This window comes from Dipodomys spectabilis, unplaced genomic scaffold (assembly GCF_019054845.1).
Source record: "Dipodomys spectabilis isolate Male_0828 unplaced genomic scaffold, ASM1905484v1 ptg000004l, whole genome shotgun sequence".
Lineage (NCBI taxonomy): Eukaryota > Metazoa > Chordata > Mammalia > Rodentia > Heteromyidae > Dipodomys > Dipodomys spectabilis.
In genome coordinates, this window is record NW_024870681.1 from 2,041,021 (window position 1) to 2,066,213 (window position 25,193).

The following is a 25,193-nucleotide window of genomic DNA, read 5'->3' on the forward strand; positions in this document are numbered from 1 at the left end:
CACTTCCGGCGGGGCTGCGACCACGGAGGGGCGCGCGCGGGCTAGCGGGCGGCCGCTGGGGGTGGCGGGATAGACTGGGCGCGGCTGGCGCTGCGGCCGGACCCGCCGTTGCTGCTGCTGCTGCCGCCCAGTCCGTGCGGCCCGAGGGCCTGCGTCCCGCCAGCGACATGGGCAATTGCCACACGGTGGGCCCCAACGAGGCGCTGGTGGTTTCAGGTGAGGAGATCGGGGGAGGGGGTCCAGGGGGCGCGCGCTGGGCCGCACACCCCTTGGAGAAGAGAATCCCCCGCCCCACGCGCACCGTGCTCCGGAGCTCCCCCTCCCCACTGCGGCCTCGCGTGTTGGTTCCTTGCTTTCCCCGTCTCCTCCCTAGGCAGGGCCTCCTCCGTCCGCTCCACGGTGGGCTTGCGGGTGACCTGGGGGAGAAGGGGTGGGCCGCGTAGCTCTGGAGGGCAGGTGCGGGTATGGGGAGCGTCCAGGAGCCCCCGCCCAAATCCTCCAGGGCCTTTTTCCAGCCCTAGGAGACCCGTTAATTCCGAGCGGGCTGGGGTTTACTGGCATTCCCCGCCCTGGAGATTGCGGGTGCGGCCTCTACAGGTTGGGAAACCCCAACCCCGGATTGCAAAAGGCTGCTAGTTCTAGAATTTCTATCAAGGTGAGGCTTGGAAAAGTGCAGCCTGGAGGATGGGGTGCGAACCTCGCTTTAAGGTTGCAGCTGTTGGCATTGGATATGTGAAATGTTTTAGCAGGTAGCTGAAGCCATTTAAACCACCAGGTTGCTCTGGCCGGGCTGAGGGCCTGTTGCATGACAGCTTAGCTTGCAGCAGTCGGCTGCAGTAGGGCTGGCTAGCTAGCTACCGAGGAGAGGGGAGGACTTCAGCTAGGGCTTGTAGCTGCCCACCCTTGGATTGTGTGAAAAATCCATTGGGAACTTTCACCTTCTCACTACCCCACAAACATGAGTTTACGCTTAGTTTGTTTGGATCTCTAAATCAGTATCACCACTAAACTAGACCTAACCGGGACTCTGCTTCTGTAGAGACAAATAGCTCCACCTCCTTGAAAACCAAAGATTGCCTTGAGGTCAGGAGGGAGAGCCCAGAGGCCAACTTCCTTCTTGCTAACACTTGGGCTTAGCTTCCAGTGCTCACCTATGGAACTGACATTTTTGTTGTGAGGCTTGAACTCAGGGCCTGGGAGCTGTCCCTGGGCTCTTTGGCTCAAGGCTAGTGCTCTCCACTTCCAGTTTTCAGGGGATAAATTAGAGATGAGTCTTCTCCTATACTTTCCTGCCCAAGTTGGCTTTGAACCATGATCTTCAGATCCCAGCCTCTTGAATAGCTAGGATTATAGGTGTGAGGCACCAGTGCCTCACACAGCTTTAGAGAAGATATTTATTTGTTTGTTTGTTTATTTCACCAGTACTGGGACTTGAACTCAGGGCATGGGCACAGTCCCTCAGCTTCTTTTGCTTAAGGCTAACACTTGAGCCACAGTACCACTTCCAGCTTTTTCTGTTTATGTGGTACTGAGGAATTGAACCCAGGGCCTCATGCATGTGAGGCAAGCACTCTACCACTAAGCCACATTGCCTGCTCATAAAGAAGACCCCCCCCTTTTTTTAATAAGTTTTTTTTATTGTGAAAATACCGTACAGAGGTCATAGAGACTTTTAAAAGCCAGAATCTACATTGAATTTTGTTTTCCTATTACTTCTCTTTATTTTTTCCTAGTTTTATTTGGTTTTGGGGACATATCAATGTTAGTTCTGGGGCTTGAACTCAGGACCTAGGTGCTGTCCGGGAGCTTTTTGTTCAAAGCTACAACTCTACCACTTGATAGCTCCACTTCCAGTTTTTTTGGTGGTTAATTTAAGATAAGAATCTCATGAGGCTGGGAATGTGGCTTAGTGGTAGAGTGCTTGCTTAGCATGCATAAAGCCCTGGGTTGGATTCCTCAATACCACATAAACAGAAAAAGCCAGAAGTGGTGCTGTGGCTCAAGTGGTAGAGTGCTAGCCTTAAGCAAAAGAAGCTTAGGGACAGTGCCCAGGCCCTGAGTTCAAGCAACAGGACTGGCCAAAAAAAAAAAAAAAAAATCTCATGAACTTTTCCTGCCCTGCCTGGCTTTGACCTCAGTCCTCAGATCTTAGCCTCCTAAATAGCTAGGATTACAAGTGTGAGCTCAGCATGTTTTTGTTATTGTTCTTTTTTTCCTATGTGAGTCCTGGGGCTTGAACTGGGGGCTTAGGAGCTATCCCAAAGAGTTTTTTTGTTTGTTTGTTTTGATTTTTTGTTTTGCTTTGTTTTGCTTTGCCTAAGGTTAACACTCTACCACTTCAGCCACAGCTCCACTTCCAGCTCTCTGATGATTAATCAGAGATTAAAAACTCAGGGACTTTATTTGCCCAGGCTGGCTTCAAACCAAGATCCTCAGATCTCAGCCTTCTGAGTAGCTAGGGTTGCAGGTGTGAACTCCCAGTGCCTGGCTTTGGTTTTGTTTTTTGAAACAAGACCTCTTTGTGTACTATGTATCCTAGGCTAGCTTCAAACCCTCAATCTTGCTTCAACCTCCTGAGTGCTGGGATTATAGATATCCACCCACCCATGCTTTGGTTTGTTTATCTTATGTTTTTGTTTGTTTTTTGTCAGTCTAGGGGCTTGAACCCAGGGACTGGGCACTATCATTGAGTTTTTCTGCCAAAGGCTAGAGCTCTAACTACAGCTTCACTTCTGGGTTTCTGGTGGTTAATTGGAGAACAGAGTGTCATGGACTTTCCTGTGTGGGCCAGCTTCAAACCATAATCCTCAGAACTCAGCCTCCTGAGTAGCTAGGATTACAAGCAAGAGCCACTAGCAATGGCTCTTAAGAGTTTCCTTCAGGAAGTTCTGACTCTGGGCTGAGGAGACAAAAGCTCTAATTATGTCCACATCCCAAAGTGGAGACTACAGAGTAAGGAGTCCCTGAGACAGGCTTCCCTGTATTTTACACTTACTAGGAACCTGGTGCTCAGATCAGAGCTAATATAGTGCTGGCTTGAAAGCTCTTTGGGGGGGCAAGAAAAGAAAGCTATGCCAAGAATTAAGGTGCTAGAATAAAGGAAGGGCAAGAGAAGAGAAAGATGATGTCTGGCATAATTGTACCTTGGGAACTGAGACAGTCAAACTGAGATGCAGCTCCCTTTTGTAGTTGGACTCCCAGGAGAGCTGAGCTGAACAGAGCAGAGCAGCTGCTGCAGCCCTACCCCTCTGCCTCTTAGCTCAAGGCATATCACAGCCCAGTTCCAGTAGTAGTTAATACATTCTGTGGTCCTTTCCATTTTTTTTCTTCATGTCTTACCTCCCTCCTTCATTCTGTAACATAAAACTTTTCTGTCTTTTTTTTCCCCACTGTATTTGGACTTGAACTTAGGACCTTAAACTCACAACTGGCACTCTGGCTCTCGCCTGTAATTCTCCTAGCTACTCAGGAGACTGACATCTGAGGATCATGGTTCAAATTCAGTCTGGACCAAGACTCGTTATCTCTGATTAACTACCAAAGAACTGGAAATGGAGCTGTGGCTGAAATAGTAAAGTTCTAGCCTTGAGCAAAAAAGTCTGAGGGACAGCTCTCTGGCCCTAGGCTAGCACAGGGACAAAAAGGGGGGGAGGTGGATCCTGGGGAGGAAAGAGAATAAAAAGAAAATTTCTTTCCATTTGAAAGAGGAGGAACAGATTTTATTCTTACTAACCACAACTGAAATTGAGTATTTCTTATGATTATGAATGTCAGCCACAAACCAGGATAGCATCAGCAGATATTTTCCTACATTCATCTCTGCTTTGAAATGAAGCTAGTAATTCAATCTACGACTAGATCTTATTTACTATATTAGTAAGGAGGAAAAAAGCATATATTCCTATGTCATACATTTGGTTCTTTTAGCATTTTGTTAGCTTTCACTATAATTTTCTTATTAATTGTCTGCATTTATGAACATTTGAAGAAGAGGTACCGGGGTTTTAACTGGAGACCTGGTACTTCCTAGGCAAGTGCTCCACCCTTTTTGTTAGGTTTTTAAAAAGAGGTAGCCGAAAAGAAACACATGAGGAAATGTTCATCATCCCTGGTGGTGAAGGAAATGCAAATAAAGACAACCCTGAGATACCACCTTACCCCAGTCAGAATGTCCCACATCCACAAATCAGCCAACGACAAATGCTGGAGGGGATGTGGAGAAAGAGGAACCCTATTACACTGCTGGTGGGAATGTACACTTATACAACCACTTTGGAAAGCAGTCTGGAGGGTCCTTAGAAAGCTAAAGATTGACCTCCCTTACGACCCAGTCATACCACTTCTAGGCATCTACCCTGAACAACAGGAACCAATATACAAGGACACGTGCACCTCCATGTTTATTGCAGCACTGTTCGCAATAGCTAGGATATGGAAACAACCTAGGTGCCCCACCACAGATGAATGGATCCAAAAATTGTGGTATCTATACACAATGGAATATTATGCAGCCATTAGAAATGACAAAATAATGGCATTTGCAGGGAAATGGATGGAGCTAGAAGGAATCATGTTGAGCGAGGTAAGCCAAGAACGAAGAGACAAACGGTACATGGTCTCCCTCATAAGTGGATGCTAAATCCAAAAGGTTAGTGATACGACAAAACTAACAGGACTTAAGAAACAAAGAACTCCCGCTCATCTGGTTGAACCACTACTAAATATCCTCATGCTGCTGATCACAAATATGGTATATAACATGTGAACACTGTTATATATTACAGACTGTGGTAGACAATTTGCTCCAGGGAAGTTAGAATGAACTTGTGACTTTGAAATTATGTAATCATTTAATCACAATCAAAAAAAAAAAAAAAAGAACCTCGGGGAAGGGAGGGAGGGAGGGGATGGTAGGGGGAAAACAATGGAGGGGGTAACAATGTTCAAGAGGAAGTGTACTCATAACCTCACTCATGTAACTGTAACCCTCTGTATAGTAGCTTTACAATAAAAAAATAAAAAAAATAAAAAAAAAAAAAAAAAAAAAAAAAGAGGTAGCCGAGTAAGAACAGCACCATGCACGTGGTATTCAGGTAAGGGGTAGGTTTATTAATCGTACTGGCTGGCACCAGGCCGTGTTGGCCCTCCACGCGGCTGGGAAAGAGCTGGGAAAGAGAGAGAAAAGAGCTAGAAAAGAGGGCGTCTGGGCCTGGGCTAGGCCTTATCTAGGGTATGGGCGGAGAAAGGTGTGGCCACAGATGTGACCTCAGCGGATGCAGATGTGACCTCTTCCAGGTGTGCCAGTTGCCTAGGTAATGCAGGTACTGGGTGGAGACTTTGCTGTGAGGAGGGTGGAGTCTTCTTGCCATCCAGGAGCAGAACTTACACTTTTATAGTTTGAGAAGGGGACACTTGGCACTGCTGGACTTGTAGAAGGATTCATGGCTCAAAAAAGGTCAAAACACTCTCTCCACCATCTTGGAGCCTGTGGAGGCCTGCTGGGAACAGGACTTCTAAAAGGCAAAATGTCTGGAAGGCTATGGTGCAAGGCCATTTTTGCTGGCTATAAGCGGGGTCTCCGGAACCAAAGGGAGCACACGGCTCTCCTTAAAATTGAAGGTGTTTATGCCCGAGGTGATACCGATTTCTACTTGGGCAAGAGATGTGCTTATGTATACAAAGCAAAAAACAACACAGTGACTCCTGGCAGCAAACCTAACAAAACCAGAGTAATCTGGGGAAAGGTAACGCGTGCCCATGGAAACAGTGGCATGGTTCGTGCCAAATTCCGAAGCAACCTTCCTGCTAAGGCCATTGGACACAGAATCCGTGTGATGCTGTACCCCTCCAGAATTTAAACTAATGAAAATTAAATAAAGTAAATCTGTGCTCTTGTAAAAAAAAAAAAAAAAAAAAAGGTCAAAACAATAGCCAGCACCGGTGGCTCACGCCTGTAATCCTAACTACTCAGGAGGCTGAGATATGAGATCGCGGTTCAAAACCAGTCCAGGCAGGAAAGTCCGTGAGACTCTTATCTCCAATAAACCACTAGAAAACTGGAAGTGGAGCTGTGGCTCAAGCAGTAGAGTGCTCACCTTGAGCTGAAGAGCGTAAGGACAGTGCCCAAACCCAGAGTTCAAGCCCCACGACCAACAACAACAACAAAAAAAAAGGGGGGGGGTCAAAACAGGGCTGGGAATGTGGCTTAGTGGTAGAGTGCTTGCCTAGCATGCATGAAGCCCCAGGTTCGATTCCTCAGTACCACATAAAAAGAAAAAGCCAAAAGTGGCGCTGTGGCTCAAGTTGTAAAGTGCTAGCCTTGAGCAAAAGAAGCTCAGGGTCAGTGCATAGGCCCTGAGTTCAAACCCCAGGACTGGTTAAAAAAAAAAAAAAAAAAACGTCAAAACACTCCTGAATGTATTGTGCAGTAGGAAGAAAGTGGAGGAGAGCAGGAAGAAAAGGGACTGCTAGCTGGGCACTAGTAGCTCATACCTGTCATCCTAGCTACTCAGGCTGAGATCCAAGGATCACAGTTCAAAGCCAGCCCATGCAGGAAATTCTGTGAGACTCTTATCTCCAGTTAACCACCAGAAAACTGGAAGTGGCACTATAGCTTAAAGTGGTAGAGCACTAGCCATGAGCAAAAGAGCTTAAGGACAGCGCCCAGGCCATGAGTTCAAGACTCATGACCAACAAAAAAAAGAGACTGCTAAGAGGACAGTGAGGGGTGGAACAGAGGATAACAGAGGAGTATTTTATGGTTTTCAGCTTGATTGAGACAAGGCAAGGGAAAGCAAGTTGGCTTAAAAATAGATAAAAATTAGAAGAGCCAGGCGTTTACTCACACCTGTAATCCTAGCTACTCAGGAGGCTGAGCTCTGAGGATCATGGTTCAAAGCCAGCCTGGGCAGGAAAGTCTGTGAGACTTTTATCTCCAATTAATCACCAAAAACTGGAAGTGGTGCTGTGGCTCAAGTGGTAGACTGCTAGCCTTGAGCTGAAGAGCTCAGGGACAACACCCAGGCCCATAGTCCAAGCCCCATGACCCAAAACAAAACAAAAAAATTAGAAGAAACTTGTAGATCTCAAAATGAGTGAGAGCTAGTGAGGTCAAGGAAGAGGCACCTAACTGTTCCCTTGGCTTGTTTGTTTTTGCCAGTCCTGGGGCTTGAACTTAGGGCCTGGGCACTATCCATGAGCTTCTTTTGCTCAAGGCTAGCACTCTCCCACTTGAGCCACAGTGCCACTTCCGGCTTTTTCTGCTTATGTGGTACTGAGGAATCAAACCCAGGTCTTCACGAATGCTAGGCAAGCACTCTACCACTAAGCCACATCCCCAGCCCTTAACTGTTATCTTGGGAAGGCCAGACATGGTGGCCCTACAGGATTGTGAGTTCTAGGCCAGTCTGCCACACAGTGAAACTATTTCAAAATAATGAAAACACACACACACACACACACACAATATCTCTGGAATGGCACTTAGGCTCAGGGTGACCAAGAGGAGGGAGGGGGAAGGGTGGGGGCAGCCTACTTCCTCTTGTTGTTGCCTCTGGAAACCTGGCATGTTTCCCTTAGCTAAGGTCCAGTTTGAGGCAGTCTACTCCTAAGGTCAAAAAACTAAGTGAAAGATAAAGGGTAGCCAGCTATCCTCTCCCCCATCTACCACTTCCTCCCATAATGCAATTGAGAAGTCCCCTGGAGCTGGCCAGAAGCAAATGTTCCCCTATTCCCACCAGGCCTTAAGATGCCAAACAAGCTGATTTTTGGCCCTCTTCCAGTTTTACTTGATCCCAAAGATGGTTTGGGTTTCAGAGCAACTGCCTGTCCTCAGAGGCCTCCCCTGCAAAACTTTATAGGACAGAGAAGCCAGCAAAAAAGCAGCCCTGTGGACAGGACAGGTATTTCCACCCCAGAGAAATGAAATGTAGACCTAATACCTTGTGTGTATGTGTGTGTGTGTACACATGTGTACACATGTGTATACTGGGACTTGAACTGGTTCTGTTTTTTCACTCAAAGCTGATATTTTAGCACGTGAGCCACACTTCCACTTCTGGCCTTTATTATTATGTGTGTATGTGTGCACACACACATGCCCATGCCAGTCCTAGAGCTTCAACTCAGGGCCTGGGCACTGTCCCTAAGCTATTATTCCGAAATGATAGAACAACTTTCCTTAACTATAAGAATTATAACAGGGGCTGGGAAGGTGGCTCAGTGGTAGAGTGCTTGCCTTGCATGCATGAGGCCCTGGGTTTGATTCCTCAGCACCACATAAGCAGTAAAAGCTGGAAGTGGTGCTGTGGCTCAAGTGGTAGAGCACTAGCTTTGAGCTGAAGAGCTGAGGGACAGTGCCCAGGCCCAGAGTTCAGGCCCCAGGCAAAAAAAAAAAAAAAAAAAAAGAAAAAGAAAAGAATTATAACAAGCCGGGCGCCAGTGGCTCACACCTGTAATCCTAGCTACTCAGGAGGCTGAGATCTGAGGATCATGGTTCAAAGTCAGCCTGGGCAGGAAAGTTTGTGAGACTCTTATCTCCAATTAACTACCAGAGAACTGGAAGTGACACTGTGGCTCAAGTGGTAGAGCACTCGCCTTTAGCTGAGGAGCTCAGGGCCAGCACCCATGCCCAGAGTTCAATCCTCATGACCAACAACAACAAAAAAAAAAAGTGATCCTCAGATTTCAGCCTCCTGGGTAGCTAGGATTACAGGCCATGAGCCATCAGTGCCTAGCTATTATTACTTTTTAAACTAGTTGTACAAAGGGGGTTTCAATTCAACATGTTAATTTATGAGTACAGTGGATCTTAATCAATGTAACCCCTCCCATCATTTATCCCCTACTTAAAGAGCTATTTGCCGGCTAATTAGAGATAAGAGTCTCAGATCTTGTCTGCTCTGAGTGGCTCTGAACCTCAAGTCTCAGACTTAAGCTTCCTGGGTAGTAATAATTATAGGCTTAGGCTACCAGTGTCCAGTTCTAAGATCTCTTACTGTGGAGGTATTCTTTTCTTTTCTTTTCTCTTCTTCCCTCCCTCCTTCTCTACTTCCCTCCCTCTCTTCTTTCTTTTTTTTTTTTTTTTTTTTTTGGGTCCGGTCGTGGGGTCTGAACTCTGGGCCTGGGCGCTGTCCCTCAGCTCTTCAGCTCAAGACTAGTGTTCTACCACTTGAGGCACAGTGCCACTTCCGGCTTTTTTCTTTTTTTGCTTATGTGGTGCTGAGGAATCAAACCCAGGGCCTCATGCATGCAAGGCAAGCGCTCTACCACTGAGCCACCTTCCCACCCCCCTCCCTCTCTTCTTTCTTTCTCTCCTTCCGTTTCTTTCTCTTTCCCTCCCTCCCTCCCTCCCTCTCTCCCTCCCTCCCTCTTTCCCTTCCTCCCTCCCTCCCTCCTTCCCTCCCTCTCTCTCTCTCCCTTCCTTCCTTCCTTCCTTCCTTCCTTCCTTCCTTCCTTCCTTCCTTCCTTCCTTCCTCTCTTTCTTTCTTTCTTTCTTTCTTTCTTTCTTTCTTTCTTTCTTTCTTTCTTTCTTTCGTTCTTTCTTTCTTTCTTTCTTTCTCCTGAGTCTTGATCTCAGGGCTTGGGTGCTGTTCCTGAGCATTATGCTCAAAGCTAGCACTCTACCACTTGAGCCATAGCATTATTTCCAGTTTCCTGGTGGTTACTTGGAGATGAGTCTCTTGGAAGCTGGGCCGGTGGTTCATGCCTATAATCCTAGCTACTGAGGAGGCTGAGATCTGAGGATCACAGTTCAAAGCCATCCTGGGCAGGAAAGTCCGTGAAACTCTTTTTTTTTTTTTTTGTCGGTCGTGGGGCTTGAACTCTGGGCCTGGGCGCTGTCCCTCAGCTCTTCAGCTCAAGGCGAGCGCTCTACCACTTGAGCTACAGCGCCACTTCCGGTTTTCTGGTGGTTTATTGGAGATAGGAGTCTCACGGTCTTTCTTGCCCGGGCTGGCTTTGAACCACGATCCTCAGATCTCAGCCTCCTGAGTAGCTAGGATTACAGGCGTGAGCCACCAGCGCCCGGCAACTCTTTTTTTTTCTTTGGTCGGTTGTGGGTCTTGAACTCTGGGCTTGGGTGCTGTCTGTGCACTCTTCAGCTCAAGGCGAGCGCTCTACCACTTGAGCCACAGCACCATTTCTGGTTTTCTAGTGGTTTATTGGAGATAAGAGTCTCACAGAGTTTCCTGCCTGGGCTGGCTTTGAACTGAGATCCTCATATCTCAGCCTCCTGAGTAGCCAGGATTACAGGCATGAGCCACCAGCGCCTGGCCCGTGAAACTCTTATCTCCAATAAATCACCAGAAAACTGGAAGTGGCTCTGTAGCTCTAGTGGTAGCAAGCTAGCCTTGATCTGAAGAGCTGAGGGACAGCTCCCAGGCTCAGAGTTCAAGTCCCATGACCGACAAAAAAAAAAAAAAGTCTCATGGACTTTGCTGATCAGGCTGGCTTTGAACCATGATCCTCAGATCTCAAGCCTCCTGAGTAGCTAGGATTACAGCGTGAGCCACCATCACTAGCTTACTTCCAGCTATTTAGCAGTTAATTAAGAAGCTCACAGATTTTCCTGCCCGGTCTGGTTTGAAGCATGATCTTTGACTCTTCAGATCTCAGCCTTCTGAGTAGCTAGAATTAATGGTATGAACCACTGGCTCCCTACCTTGGTGATGTTCTTTAATTCCTGAAGTTCTGGTTTTGGCTCAAGTTGATTAGTTTATCTGAAATGCTTGAGAACAGAAGTTTTTGGTTTTTTGCCAGTCCTGGGGCTTGAACTCAGGGCCTGGGCACTGTCCCTGAGCTTCTTTTGCTTAAGGCTAACACTACCACTTGATCCACAGCACCACTTCTGGCTTTTTCTGTTTATGTGGTACTGAGGAACTGAACCCAGAGCTTCATGCATGCTAGCCAAGCGCTCTATAAGCCACATTCCCAGCCTGGGTTTTTGTTTTTTGTGGGATTTTTTGTTTTGTTTTTTTTATTTTTGTTTTTTTTTTTCCTGTCCTGGTGCTTGAACTCAGAGCCTGACACTGTCCCTGAGCTTCTTTTGCTCAAGGCTAGCACTCTACCACTTGAGCCACAGCGCCACTTCTGGCTTTTTCTGTTTATATGGTGCTGAGGAAGCAAACCCAGGGCTTCATGTATGCTAGACAAGTACTCTACCACTAAGCCACATTCCAGCCCCTCAAAAAGTTTTTATTTTATGGCAGTGGCTCACTCTTGTAATCCTAACTACTCAAGAGTCTGAGATCTGAGGACCATGGTTTGAGGCCATGAGACTCTTATCTCCAAAAAACCACTAAAAAGCTGGAAGTGGCTGGGTGCTAGTGGCTCACACCTGTAATCCTAACTACTCGGGAGGCTAAGATCTGAGGATCGGGGTTCAAAGCCAGCCTGGGCAGTAAAGCCCATGAGATTCTTACCTCCAATAAAATACCTAGAAGTGGCACTGTGACTCAAGTGGTAGAGCGCTAGCCTTGAGCTGAAGAGCTGAGGGACAGGGCCCAGGCTCAGAGTTCAGGCCCCACAACCAAACCCAAAAAAAAAAAAAAAAATCTGGATGTAGAGCTGTGGCTCAAGTGGAAGAGCTAGGCTTGTACAAAATTGTGAGTGACAGCGTCTATGCCCTGAGTAGTTCAAACCTTAGGACCGGCACCAAAAAAAAAAGTTTTTATTTTTAAGCTGAATGTGGTGGTACATACCTGTAATTCCAGCACTTGGTAGTCTGAGGGAGGAGGATCATGAATTCAAGACCTGCCTTGCTATATGGCTATATATCCTGCCTGGTGGAAATTTTTTTTTTCATGTTGGAGCATTTCAGGTTTGGGGTTTTCATGTTAGAGATATTCAACATTTACTAAAGCAGAGAGCGTGTCTCATATAGAATATTTACTTGCCTACCAGTTGCAAGACACTTGGCTCACTGCCCAGTAATATAGAATAAAATAAAATGTAGTTGCACTTTGTACATGTGGCTGTCCCATAAGCAATTTCAGATACCAACTATCCAACCGTATAAGCCCTCCTGTATCCCTCCTCTCTCACGAGTGACCAATAGGGGTTGGCACTAGTGGCTCATGTCTGTAATTATAGCTGAAATCTGCCAGGCACCAGTGGCTCACACCTGTAATCCTAGCTACTCAGGAGGCTGAGATATGAGGAGCTCAGTTCAAAGCCAGCCCCGGCAAGAAAGTCCGAGAAACTTTTTTTTTTTTTTGGTCCAGTCGTGGAGCCTGAACTCTAGACCTGGGTGCTGTCCCTCAGCTCTTCAGCTCAATGCTAGCGCTCTACCACTTGAGCCACAGTGCCACTTCCAGCTTTTTTCTTTTTGCTTATGTGGTGCTGAGGACTCGAACCCAGGGCCTCATGCATGCAAGGCAAGCGCTCTACCACTGAGTCACCTTCCCAGCCCCCCAAGAAACTCTTATCTCCAATAAACCACTAGAAAACCAGAAGTGACGCTGTGGCTCAAATGGTAGAGCGCTAGCCTTGAGCTGAAGAGCTGAGGGACAGCACCCAGGCCTACAGTCCAAGCCCCACAACCTACAAAAAAAAAAAAAAAAAAGCTGAAATCTGAGGATTGAGGTTCAAAAGAAGTCCATGCAGACAAATCTGGGAGACTCTTACCTTTAATTAACCAGCAAAAAGCCAGTATGTGGCTCAAGTTATAGAGCAACAGCCATGAGTGAAAAGCCAAGCCAGACTAATAGGCCTTGAGTTCAATCCCCAATACTGGCACCAAAATAAAATAAAATAAATTCATATATTGATATAAGCCACATTTGGAGGACTCAGTCACCACCATGGCTAGTAGCTACCATACTCCACAACACAGATATAGAACATTTCCACCCCTTCAGAAATTTTCTTTAGGCAGCATTCCTCCTGATGTTATCTACTAGTGTCAGCCACCTGTCAAAATGCCTGGGTTTCTGCAAGAGGCATCTACCTAGTCTCCCTGACCTCCGTCTCCTCCTCCTTGTACAAAGATGTTATTCTAACCTTACCACCTCCCAGCTTAAAGCCCCTGTGGCTCCCCATCACTCACTTAAGAAGACACCATGATCTACCTTCTTCCTGCCTGGTCACCTGCCATGGGTCCTTAAAGACACTCATCCTGTTACAGAAAGCTACCTAAGCCAAGCACTGATGGCTCAGACTTGTAATCCTAGCCACTCAGGAAGCTGAGATCTGAGGATCACAGGTCAAAGCCAGCCTGGGCAGGAAAGTCCATGAGATTCTTTTTTTTTTTTTTTTTGGTCCGGTAGTGGGGCCTGAACTCTGGGCCTGGGCGCTATCCCTCAGCTCTTCAGCTCAAGGCTAGCGCTCTACCACTTGAGCCACAGCGCCACTTCCGGAATTTTTCTTTTTGCTTATGTGGTGCTGTGGAATCGAACCCAGGGCCTCATTCTTGCAAGGCATGCGCTCTACCACTGAGCTACCTTCCCAGCCCGAGATTCTTATCTCCAATAAACTACTCAGAAAAAGCCAGAAGTAGCACTGTGGCTCAAGTGGTAGAGTGCTAGCCTTTTTTTTTTTTTTGTCAGTCGTGGGGCTTGAACTCTGGGCCTGGGCGCTGTCCCTCAGCTCTTCAGCTCAAGGCAAGTGCTCTACCACTTGAGCTACAACGCCACTTCCGGTTTTCTGGCGGTTTATTGGAGATAGGAGTCTCACAGTGTCTCCTGCCCGGGCTGGCTTTGAACCGCGATCCTCAGATCTCAGCCTCCTGAGTAGCTAGGATTACAGGCGTGAGCCACCAGCGCCCGGCGGTAGAGTGCTAGCCTTGAGCACAAAGAGGCTCAGGGACAGTGCCCAGGCTATGAGTTTGAGACCCAGGAATGGCAAATAAAACAAACAAACGTACCTAGACCTGTCCTGAAGCTTTCATGAAGACCCAAGGTATTTTTCCCTAAAATTCTGTTTGCTCTGATTTATCTGTTTCCTATACATATATGTGTCCTCCAAGTGCCTCTTTTAATTTTTACTAAAACTTCATGGAAATTCAGTGATTTTGGTATTAACAGAGGAGTTTACTACAAGAATTTCAGGAATTTATTTTCCTCACTTCTGGTGGAAGACGTGCTGAGCAGTCTACAAACCTGGATTTGGGCTTGGCCAAATTAGCTGATTAGTTGATGCACAATTTCCAGGAACAACTTCTTTTTGAGGCCTTTTCCCTTTCTCTTCATTTCTCCAATTAGTACCACAAGTACTCTTTGGTTTTGAGGCCTTTCTTCCCCAGTGGCTCCTACAAAGGAAGCAAAGTCAGTTTGAATGCTGTAGGAATAGAGGGCCAGCCTCACTGAAATGTCTGCAGGCAGACAGAATTTTCCACCCCTGTGTACTGATGTGTCCTCTAAAAATACTTCCATTCCAAAGTGTTTAGTGGATATCCTTTTATGTAAACTATGTGCCTACCAAACTAGATTCTAAGTACCTTAAGGGTAGAGAGAACTTATCTCTATGTGTAATTTTAGTACCTGGCACCCAACAATTGCCATTGTCAAGTCCAAATACGTTAAGAAGCCAAAGTTACTATTAGAGGGGATCAGGGGTAGACCAAATCCAGAAACTGAACTGATCAACAGTGGTTTGCTTTGTTCCCCAGGTGGCTGTTGTGGCTCTGACTATAAACAGTACGTGTTCGGCGGCTGGGCCTGGGCCTGGTGGTGCATCTCTGACACTCAAAGGTAAGAGATCCCCTTTTACCCCACAGGCCAGCTACAGCATCTCTCATTCTACTTTCCATCTGGTAGGGGAAGATTTCTAAGGAACAGGTGAAATGAGCTGCAAGAGGCACACATCAGGAAGACCTGTCCGTGGGCCCCTTTTTATTGTGTGTTATTTTACCACTGGAGGTGGAATTCAGGGCCATACCATCCCAACCCTGGAAGCAGAAGCAGGAGGATTGTGAGTTTGAGGGCAGCCTATGCTACATAGCAAGAGCCTGCCTCAGCAAAACAAAGAAAGCTATTCAAGAAGCCTTCATTATATACCATTTGGAGGGGGAGTACAGAGGAAAGAAAGGGCAAAAAGAGCCCATACTTTCACCTTAACCTGTGTAGGATTGGGACAATTCAGACAAGGACTAATGGCAGAGGATGAATGTACAGTCAGAAATGCTTTGTGACTGCAGTGGGTTAGATACAGGAGTAGGAGCATAAGGGATTGATGCTGGGCCAGGCAAAACAAGTCTGGACCTCCTAAATCAGTTTGAAAAAGAATTACTAGAGAAAGGGAGATTCTGGCTTCTCAGAGTGTCCTTCATCCAGCTTTCCCTTCTGGTGCCCTCAGAGCTCAAGGCCAGGATAGACATGGCCTCTTTCACTGTCTTATTGCCCCCCACAGGAGATAGGGCATGCCAGCCACCTTTTCTATTATCACCCTTTTCTTGAGTATGGAAAATGGGGCCAGGCACCTGGTAGCTCACGCCTGTAATCCTAGCTACTCAGAAGGCTGAGCTCTGAGGATCATGGTTTGAAGTCAGTGGGGCCGGCAAGTCCTTATCTCCAGTTAATCACAGAAAAAGCTGGAAGTGGCACTGTTGCTCAGGTAGTAGAGTACTAGCCTTGAACAAAAAGGAGTTTAGAGACAGTGCCCAAGCCCAGAGTTCAAGCACTAGGACGGGGGCGGAGGGAGGGGGGTGGAGGGGGGGGGAGAGAAGAAAAGAAAATGGGGGAGAACAAATCCTTCCAGACCAGGACCCAGGCAACCAGAACAATAGAACTTTGAAGATGTGGGCTTGTTGAAGGGGGCTGGCCGTTTCAAAGGGGAAGCACTAAAGATTCCACCAGAAATCCCCACCCCACCCCCATCCATCCATCCGAAAAGAAGCCCCATGTCTGCACTCAACTGTTGGTATAAGCTCTGGGAGTCTGAGGGCACCATAATGGTTAAGGGATGGGAAGCTTGTCACGACTTTTTAACACCGCTCATCTCTCCATAACCCTCTCCACTCTGTCATCTCTCCCCTCACTTTACCATGCCTGACCTAAGGGATTTTCTGGGGAACTCTTCCGATCCAAGGCCAAAAGTATCAGTCATCAGTAGTTGTCCCAACTTCTACTCCAGAGTCCTAGGCACATGACACACCCATTTGCTCCAGGGGACATTGCCACCCCACATATGCAGTCCCCACACAGCAGAATACTTTATTATATTGTCTTAGTTCCACAGGGAGAGGTTTCATTGTTCCATCTCCACACATTTGCACTGCACTCCAATCAGGCTCCCCTTCGCTACTTCTATCACTGTCCCTTCCCCCTCCCTACCGAAAAATCCACAACAGATTTCATTTTCCATCTTCGAAGTTGCAAATAATAGTATTCAATAGGATTCAGCCACGTTCATCCTCCCTACTAGCCCTACCCTCTTTGACCAGTTTCCACCCACTGATAATCAATTTCTCCTGCCCCCCCTCACCCGGCTGCCCACCATCTCCTTACTGATTAACAGCTTTCATTGAGTTTCTCCATACTGCTTTCATATACTCTTGCAATGTAATACAGTTATTCACCATACACAGCAGAATATTTTTTTCAAACACCTCGACTTTATAGCCAGGCCCAAAAGTTTGACTTGTCCAGAGACCTGTCCTGTGTGGACGCCCACTACTAAGGCAACACCACCGCAGCCCTTTTCCAGGTCTCCCACTCCTGGCTCTAGGGAGCAGATCCTAGCACAGGAGGTCCAAACCTCCCTGACCCTGTTAGAAGTGGGAGCTGGGGGCCTGGTCTCTCATCCTAAGAATGAGGTAGACTTCAGGCTAAAGGTCCTCCTACTAGCCTGACTTGCTAGGCAGTCTGAGCCTACAGCCATTCCCCTCTTGTTTACTTTTTGGCTGGTAGTCCTACCCCAGCCCATAGCTTACTTGGTGAATAGCTCCATAGGCTGAGGTCTTTATTTCCTTAGGCTAGCAGGAGCCTTGTCAGGTCAGACTAGAGACTTTTAACTTAGTTTCCACACTTAGCCTCCCTTTGGAGGAACTTTCCACAGCCATCCTGTATGTCACCTACTTGTAGTGTCAACCATTCTTCCCCCAGGCTCAGTGAAGTCCCTCCTGCTACATCCTGTCCTGTACTATCCTGAGACCCTGATGTGGGCAGCTCCCTCTCCCTTCCACCTCTGGTATCTGAACTGCAGCCTCCCTCCCTGCCTTGTTCCCTCCCCTGTTCCTTCCCCTGTTCCTTTCCTTCCTCCAGCTTTTTCCAGAATAGAGAGCTTTCGTAGGCTCCTAGCTGAGTAAGGTCAAGAGTCCTCTCAGGGGCTAGGAATGTAGCTCAGTGGTAGAGCTCTTACCTAGCAAGACCCTGGATTCAATACCCAGCATTGAAAGAAAAAATCTCAGGCCCAAGGGTACTAGTGTTAGGAGCTTGAATGAAGGCAGCCTTTGCATGTCTGCATGACGAGCAGCCCAGCAAGAAGGCCATTTAAGGGTTAAATGGGGACTCCATGTTGCCTACTGCTTCTAATCTCTACCCCGCCCACCTGCTTCTGTCCTTCAGCCTCTGTCTTCCCTTCCTTCTTTGGGTTTAAGGAACCCTTCCACACTATCCACAGCCTGCTGTGCCTGGACCACCACTCTAAACATGCACACTCACAGCTGGGGTGGGCCAAGTAGCTTAGAGGCACCTAGTTTTCTTTGCCAGTAACCATGCTCATGCCCCAGTTTGGAAATACCAAAGCAAAACACTCCATTATCTCTTATTGGTCCCTGTGACTATTCTAGCAGGAGCATATTTTCTCCCCCAGCCTTCGTTAGCCATATTACAAACATCCAGAATTTTCTTTGGGCTTTTCTGGACATAAATTGCCTTCTTAGTGATGTGTATCCTTTTGAGTTCATGCCCCAAGCAAGATTCAGTATTTGCTGTGGCTTATTAATTCCAAGAATGGCCACCTCCTTCCAGTTTCTAGAAACATAGGTTTTCCTGTGTTAGGAGGGTAGAGCTAAGTCTACATTTCCTAGGTTGTGGCAGGAATCTCCTGAGCAATGAGGTGGTGAGCAACTTGGCTGCCCTAAGCACAGACCTTGCACTCCTCAGCTTGTGGCCCCAGAGGGGACTATATAGAAGAGACCCAAAGTCTCAGGCCAGCAAGGGGGTGCCTGTTGCAGCTCTCCTACAGCCTTAGGCTAAGCTGGCGGGAATGGGAGCTGAAGTGTTGAGTAAGATCTACCTCCACCTTGCCCCCATTTACCAAGCATCAGTGCTTATCTAGTAACTACTATGTGTGTTTGCTGTGTCCCCTCCTACCCTTCCTGTCCCTACCTCTCCCTTACTCCCTGGCTGCTCCTCAGACTGTCTCTGGAGGTTATGACCATCCTGTGTCGCTGTGAGAATATTGAGACGTCGGAGGGGGTCCCGCTATTCGTAACAGGGGTTGCACAGGTAATAACCCACCTGTTTCCTCCTCTGTGTCTAACCTTCTCTCTTCCTGCCCTGCGGGGCTTGGCAGGCAGAAGCTGAATGGCCTTTCTTCCTGAGGTGTACCTCCCTCCCCTCTGTTCCCATCTCTGCTGCTCTAGATGCCAGGGTAGATGGACCCCAGTAGATCCCCAGGGCCCTAACCCTTGCCCATGGGCTGCAATGGGAAAAGAACAAGGGATACTGGAAGCTAAGTCCAAGTCGGACAGTGGGTGTCCTTGGATACCAGGCCTCATTACCATGCAGCCATAGCTGGTAAGATCTGCTTTGGCTAGATTGTTAAGCAACTCCCAAGTGCTTCATAATGTGCAGGCTCTTGTCTTCATTGAGTTTTTTGCCAGCTCTCTATTGTACATTTGCTTGGTTTTAGGCACTGGGAATGCAGCAATGAATACCCAAAAAACCATGCCTCCTCAGAGCCTGTAGCTGTTGGGTCCACAGGCTGGAAAGGAACCTAAACTGTGTCTTGCATTCCCCCTTCCTCACACATCCTGCCAGCTCTAGTTGGGAAGGTTCCCCATCCTTATCTCATCAGCCCTTGTAGTATGGTGGGAAGTCAGGTTCAGTGCAGAGGTCTGAGAAGAGACTTAGAACACCTTATATGGCATAGGTAGGGTCCAGGCCTCCCTCAATATCCTTTAGAAGCAGATCTCAGGCTTCCAAGCCTACTACTATCCTTGAAACATTTCCCAAGTCCAGGTCCCTTTTAAGTTAGAGAATATGGCCTTTAGGGAGTCGGATTACCTGGGCACACAGCTCTTTTTAGGATTAAGGGTACAACTAGCCTACATTCCCCATGTGGCATGCCTGAGTCCAATAGCAGAAGCCAGGCTTCAAGTCATACTCTGTGGCCAGGTAAAGGGATCGGACAGTGAGTGATTGATTACTTGGCAAGGTGCAGGAGCAGGATCACTTCCATCTTTGCCCAGCAGTGGGCAGACTGCCAGCGTACCCACCTTTGCAGATTCAGCTTTTGAGCAACCCTGTCAGACATTCAGGAGGCTGAGCTAGACCCAAGAAATAACTAACATCCCCCCACCCCCTATGGCCTCCATAGTACCACTTGGAGTACCAGTACTGGTTCCACCTGACCCCATCAATCCCACCACAGCAACTTCTTTCCCACTTCCTATTCCTCACAATTTAAGCAGGTAACCTGAGCAGAGAACATGTATCACACATGTAGCCCACTTATTCTACTTCCCCAGAGCTTCCTGCACCCACTCTTCCCTCTCATCTACCTCACACACTGCCAGCTACACATCCCTGGAGACTCCTTACAGGACCCTGGGCCTGTTCCACCTGGAGCAGTGAGGAACTAGACTCTTCCCATCCCCCAGGCCCTGGGCCCCCAGACCCATGCCCCTGTTTTGCATTTCTTGGCAGGATTTCCCTAGAGATTATGACGTTGCAGCCCCGCTGCGAGGACGTAGAGACGGCCGAGGGGGTAGCTTTAACTGTGACGGGTGTCGCCCAGGTATAGTAACTCAGAAGCCCCACGCATGTCCATTGAGGTGTTTCATCCCTATGCTGGTGTTTGGGGGGGAGGAGGAGAGGATAGCAGCCAGGGGCAATCTTTACCTAGGGCCCCTGCCATCCCCCCACCAAGAGGGTCATCATCACTGGAACATACCGTTGGCCCCTTTGGCCACTCAAGGACTAACAGCTACTCCTTCTCTCTTCAGCAGCCCTTGCAGGACAGAACCAGTGCTGAGGGCTCCTGTCTCACTAACCCATCCCCATTCTTTGCAGGTACTGGACATGCCAGGCCCCAGAGTTCAGGCCTCCCCTCTTCCCTGGGCAGGGGATGGGATGGATGACCCAGAGGGAAAGGCCCTGTGAGGCAGAGGAGCTCTGAGCTCTGAGAGTCCAGCTCAGAGCCTGGGAAGGGATATTGTGTCCTAATCTACCCTCAACTTCACAGGGCAGTGAGATTCAACCACATTATAGGCCTTTGGTGAGCAAGTAGCCCAATACTTCAAGAAGCAGTTGCACCATCATATACACCCTTGGACCTTTCTCATGCCCTCTCTAGGCTCTTTCCAAATCCATCTGTCTGTCTGTGTCCCTATTGCTCATTCTCCTTTTCATCCTCTCTGCCCCTCCGCCTGAGAGTCTCCCACATGTGGGTAGGCTGAAGAGGAGGATTGGCTAGTAAGGGATCAGGGCTTGAGGGGTGGGAACACAAATCCCAAATGCATGGAGAGAGACTGGGCTAGGGACTGGGGTCACCAGTGAAGACAGATACTGCAGTATTCCCACTAGGGGCATGAGTCACTCCAGCCCCTTTTATTGTCCCAAGGCCTCCAGGTTTGCCAAAAGAGGGAAGGGCCTTAGCCACCAGCCTCAGCACCTCTGGGTCTGGGGCCTCCATCAGCCTTCTCCAGCCTCACTCAGGCACTTCTGTGATCCTGGCAGGTGAAGATCATGACAGAGAAGGAGCTCTTGGCCGTGGCTTGCGAGCAGTTTTTGGGCAAGAATGTTCAGGATATCAAGAATGTCGTCCTTCAGACACTTGAGGGACATCTGCGTTCCATCCTTGGTGAGACCCTGCCCAGCTTCACATGGTCCCCAGATTGACTGGATACTATGCAGGCTGGCTGGACAAGGGGGCTGTCCTACTGAAGTTTGAGATGGACTGAGGACTTGGCACTTAAGAGACTCTAGATTTAATTTCTAGGGGGAAAAGTCTCTAGCGGGGCTGGGAAGGTGGCTCAGTGGTAAAGTGCTTGCCTTGCATGCATGAGGCCCTGGGTTCAATTCCTCAGCACCACATAAAGCAGGAAAAAAACTGCAAATGGTACTGTGGCTCAAGTGAGTAGAGCGCTTGCCTTGAGCTGAAGAGCTGAGGGATAGCACCCAGGCCCAGAGTTCAGGCCCCACGACCGACAAAAAAAAAAGTCTCCAGGTAACTTCAGTACTTCTGTGAAGGAATGGACAGTGTGGAAGAGGGATGCTAATGGAACAGTCTGCTCAGACCCCTCAGCCAGCCTGGACTGCAGAAGGAGAAATCCCAGGAAGACCCAACTCACCCTGTGTGTACATAGACTTCTATTCAAATACTGCCTCCCTTTCCCAAATTGATGCATGATTTCTCCACCCCCCAGGGACCCTAACTGTGGAACAGATTTATCAGGACCGAGACCAGTTTGCCAAGCTGGTGAGGGAAGTGGCAGCTCCTGATGTTGGCCGCATGGGCATTGAGATCCTCAGTTTCACCATCAAGGTGATGTGTGACAGGAATGTTAGACTCACAGCATGAGGGCAGGTAGGAGGGCACCTTTCTGCCCATGGCTGCCCCTGAGGTGACTTCCTTCTTCCCACCCCAGGATGTGTATGACAAAGTGGATTATCTAAGCTCCCTGGGCAAAACACAGACTGCTGTGGTGCAGAGAGATGCGGACATTGGTGTGGCTGAAGCCGAACGGGATGCAGGCATCCGGGTACATGGAGTTGTCTTTGGGAGCTTGGGAGCCATGGGATCACAGTCCATCAGATGATCCTTAACACCTGTCCCTCCTACCCCCAGGAAGCTGAGTGCAAGAAGGAGATGTTGGATGTGAAGTTCATGGCAGACACCAAGATCGCTGACTCCAAGCGAGCCTTTGAGCTACAAAAATCAGCCTTCAGTGAGGAGGTCAACATCAAGGTGAGAAACCAGGGCACCCCCAGCAGAGAGCTCAGGGCTTAGGACTTGGCCAGCCTCTAACAAACTGACACTTCTGCCACAGACCGCTGAGGCCCAGTTAGCCTATGAGTTGCAAGGAGCTCGGGAGCAGCAGAAGATCCGGCAGGAAGAAATTGAGATTGAAGTTGTGCAGCGCAAAAAGCAGATAGCTGTGGAAGCACAGGAGATCCTGCGCACCGACAAGGAACTCATTGCCACAGTGCGCCGCCCTGCCGAGGCTGAAGCTCACCGCATCCAGCAGATCGCTGAGGGTGAAAAGTAAGGCTTTGTGTCAGGCTTAATCAGGGGACTTAGCACCTAACTTTCCTCTCCACAGCTTAGACGCTGCTTTCCCCTGGCTCTGTCCCTTACTGCAAAGCAATATAAGCCCACTTTCCCTACATTGGAATCTTGTCAAGAAGACTTAAGTAAAGGAGACTGGAGTTCCTAAGATAGTACTGGCATAGAGGGCTATTTCTGGTTAGTCTCCTCTCCTACTTGGAGTAGTAGAGCTGGTAGTCTCTCCCTGGCCATAGCCAGGCCAGGGCCCCCCATTTAAATGTTTCTCACCCCTGACAGCCACCAGAACAGAGGGCTGAAGAGTTTGTTGGCATCCGGATAAGGCTTGTCCCATCCAACTGATCTATCTGGCCTGGGCTCCTTCAGGGTGAAGCAAGTCCTCTTGGCACAAGCAGAGGCTGAGAAGATTCGAAAAATCGGGGAGGCAGAAGCAGCAGTCATTGAGGCAATGGGAAAGGCAGAGGCTGAGCGGATGAAGCTCAAGGCTGAGGCCTACCAGAAATATGGGGATGCAGCCAAGATGGCCTTGGTACTAGAGGCCTTACCACAGGTAAGGCCATACTCCAGGCTGATGCCCAAAGTTTAGTTTTTTGTTTTTTTGTTTTTCCAGTCCTGGGGCTTGAACTCAGGGCCTGGGCACTGTCTCTGAGCTTCTTTTGCTTAAAGGACAGCACTCTACCACTTGAACCATAGCACCACTTCTGGCTTTTTCTGTGTATGTGGTACTGAGGAATCAAACCCAGGGCTTCATGCATGCTAGGCAAGCACTCTACCACTACATCACATTCCCAGCCCTAGGTCTTCTCTTTTGAGGAGACTGGCAGAGCAAATTCCAGAACTTCTCTGGGCCTACTCAGTAACAGGCAGCTGGAAGGATTACATGAGGAAAGTACTTAGCAATGGGGCAGGGACCCTTCAACAAAATCAACCTTTGGCCCAGAGATTTTTTTTTTCTACCACACTATCCAGGCTGCTTTGGATTTGGGTGACCTGGAGAAAGGAGAGAGAGGCACTAGGCAGAAGGAGTCAAGACATTAACCAACACTCTTCCCTCTCCACCTAGATTGCTGCCAAAGTTGCCGCACCACTGACCAAAGTTGATGAGATTGTGGTCCTCAGTGGGGACAACAGCAAAGTGACATCAGAAGTGAACCGGCTGCTGGCAGAGCTGCCCGCCTCTGTGCATGCCCTCACTGGTGTAGACCTCTCAAAGGTGTGTACCTACCTGGCTGGGGTGGGGATGCGTGGACAGCCCATTGGACTGACCCAATCAGTGGGGTCCATGGCCCCACAGCCAAGCCCTCATGGCATCTCCCATCCTTACAGATACCCCTGATCAAGAATGCCACCGGTGCACAGGTGTGAGGCTTCTGCACACCCAGGCCCTTCAGCAGCTGCCCACCCTTTTCTCCAGCACCTGTTTTAATACCACAGGGACAACGGCAACGTTACTGACTCTGGTGCCTTATTTTATAGGGACCAGAAGTGCTGCGTGTTCAGGCCATTTCTGTCTGCCTTCCCTTCTCTCCTGTCTGTCTGTCTCCCCTCTTTTCCTCCAGACACTTTCACTTTCACTGCCACCTTCATCTACTTCATGCCTTCTACTCTCATGTCCCTACATGTCTCTTCCTCTGAGTGTTTCTCCTTCTCCCCTTCCCACATTACATAGTTTAAGCTAAAGATAAAACCACTGTCTGTCTGTGGGGAGTGGCTCTACAGCTCCTCAGAATCCTGGTGCCTTGAAGTTTTCCATGTATCCATGTATTTATTCTCCCTACAGGCCTGCCTGGCCAGAGCTCAGCATGGGTGCAGGGGTTCTGGGTAGAAGGCCCTTCTCTTGGCCTGGTCTTCCCAGCCCTAACCTCCCTCCTGTCCCTGGAGGCCTGAGTAGCCATGGCCTGCAGGGCCCTGGGCCGTTGCCCTTTACTTCATCCCTCCCAAAGCCTAGACTTCTTACCCTGTCCTCTCCCTTACCATTGAGGCACAGAAGCAAGGCTTCCTGTCTATAGCAGCTCCCTCCGTTTACTACTGCCTTAGGAGGCCCTTGCCTGTGCTCAGGGAAGTCCCTTTGTTGGCATTGCCCTGCAAGGTGGGTAGGATCTTGCTCCTAACTATCCTAAGCCTTTCTGAGGTCAGGGTCTAGCCCTGTTGGGGACAGGAAAGTGTGTAGACCCTCTTCCTGCTAAGTACTGTGCTATCTTGGGCATGAGACTCTTCCAGTTGGCAGGACTGTGCCAACTCTATAGAATCAAGTGCCGTAGAATGGCTAAACCCCATTTTCCTGTGCCATCTTCCTTCCTGGCCAGAGTTATGGGGTTCGAGCCATGGGAAGCATTTCAAGCTTCTGTACCAATAGGGGCACCAGAGCCCAGAGCCCAGAGCTCAAATATCCTAGCAGGGGTACTATGGACATCCCACAGTCTCAGTTCCCACCCCTGGCCCTGCCCCAGCCTGTGTAGCTGTTCTGCATGTGGATGCTGCATGTTTGGTCTGGGGCTTGGATGTTGCACTGCCCCACTGCCTGTCCCCTCTAGGAAAATAAAGATCTCTTATGCCTAGTCCCTGAGTTGTGTATTCTCTGAGGGGAGAATCTGGGAACCAAGTAGGTCCTCCACCCATTCACCACTTTCAGCATCAAGGGGCTGCTCTTAGCTGTTCTTCCTTATACTAGCCACTGGGGGGCACCAGCATACTGACCTTGCCCTAGGAACAGCAAGCCTTGACCTTGGCACTGAGGCCAGACTTAAAATCTGGCAGAGGACTACTGGCCTTTTTTTTTTTTTTTTTTTGATCGGTCATGGGGC

At 48.7% G+C, this 25,193-nt stretch overlaps 2 protein-coding genes across 4 annotated transcripts; both read left to right on the forward strand.

Annotated features, from left to right (window-relative positions):
* The first annotated feature begins 16 nt into the window (after positions 1-16).
* On the forward strand, positions 17-24,947 carry Flot2 (flotillin 2). Of its 3 annotated transcripts, none has more exons than XM_042692661.1 (11): positions 17-216; positions 14,606-14,687; positions 18,296-18,386; positions 20,841-20,964; positions 21,530-21,648; positions 21,752-21,865; positions 21,952-22,071; positions 22,154-22,368; positions 22,756-22,939; positions 23,453-23,602; positions 23,716-24,947. In XM_042692661.1, exons 1-11 carry the CDS (start codon positions 168-170, stop codon positions 23,752-23,754), a joined length of 1,287 nt encoding a protein of 428 aa, XP_042548595.1. In that variant the 5' UTR covers positions 17-167; the 3' UTR covers positions 23,755-24,947. The 3 variants fall into 3 exon arrangements, with proteins under 3 accessions (XP_042548595.1, XP_042548587.1, XP_042548602.1); XM_042692653.1 differs by lacking the exon at positions 18,296-18,386 and adding an exon at positions 19,809-19,899; XM_042692668.1 differs by lacking the exons at positions 17-216; positions 18,296-18,386 and having other exon boundaries at positions 14,604-14,687.
* Positions 5,451-5,889, forward strand: LOC122118755 (60S ribosomal protein L35a-like). The gene has a single exon (XM_042692693.1). It carries the CDS (start codon positions 5,526-5,528, stop codon positions 5,856-5,858), a length of 333 nt encoding a protein of 110 aa, XP_042548627.1. The 5' UTR covers positions 5,451-5,525; the 3' UTR covers positions 5,859-5,889.
* Positions 24,948-25,193: the final 246 nt, after the last annotated feature.

What these genes read in the sequence shown, in the direction of transcription:
- Flot2 (XM_042692661.1), top strand. Translation starts at nt 168, where the DNA reads ATGGGCAATTGCCACACGGTGGGCCCCAACGAGGCGCTGGTGGTTTCA. An exon ending in TCCTCAGTTTCACCATCAAG is followed by an intron (nt 21,649 to 21,751) that starts GTGATGTGTGAC and finishes TTCCCACCCCAG; the next exon opens with GATGTGTATGACAAAGTGGA. An exon ending in CAGATCGCTGAGGGTGAAAA is followed by an intron (nt 22,369 to 22,755) that starts GTAAGGCTTTGT and finishes GGGCTCCTTCAG; the next exon opens with GGTGAAGCAAGTCCTCTTGG.
- LOC122118755 (XM_042692693.1), top strand. Translation starts at nt 5,526, where the DNA reads ATGTCTGGAAGGCTATGGTGCAAGGCCATTTTTGCTGGCTATAAGCGG.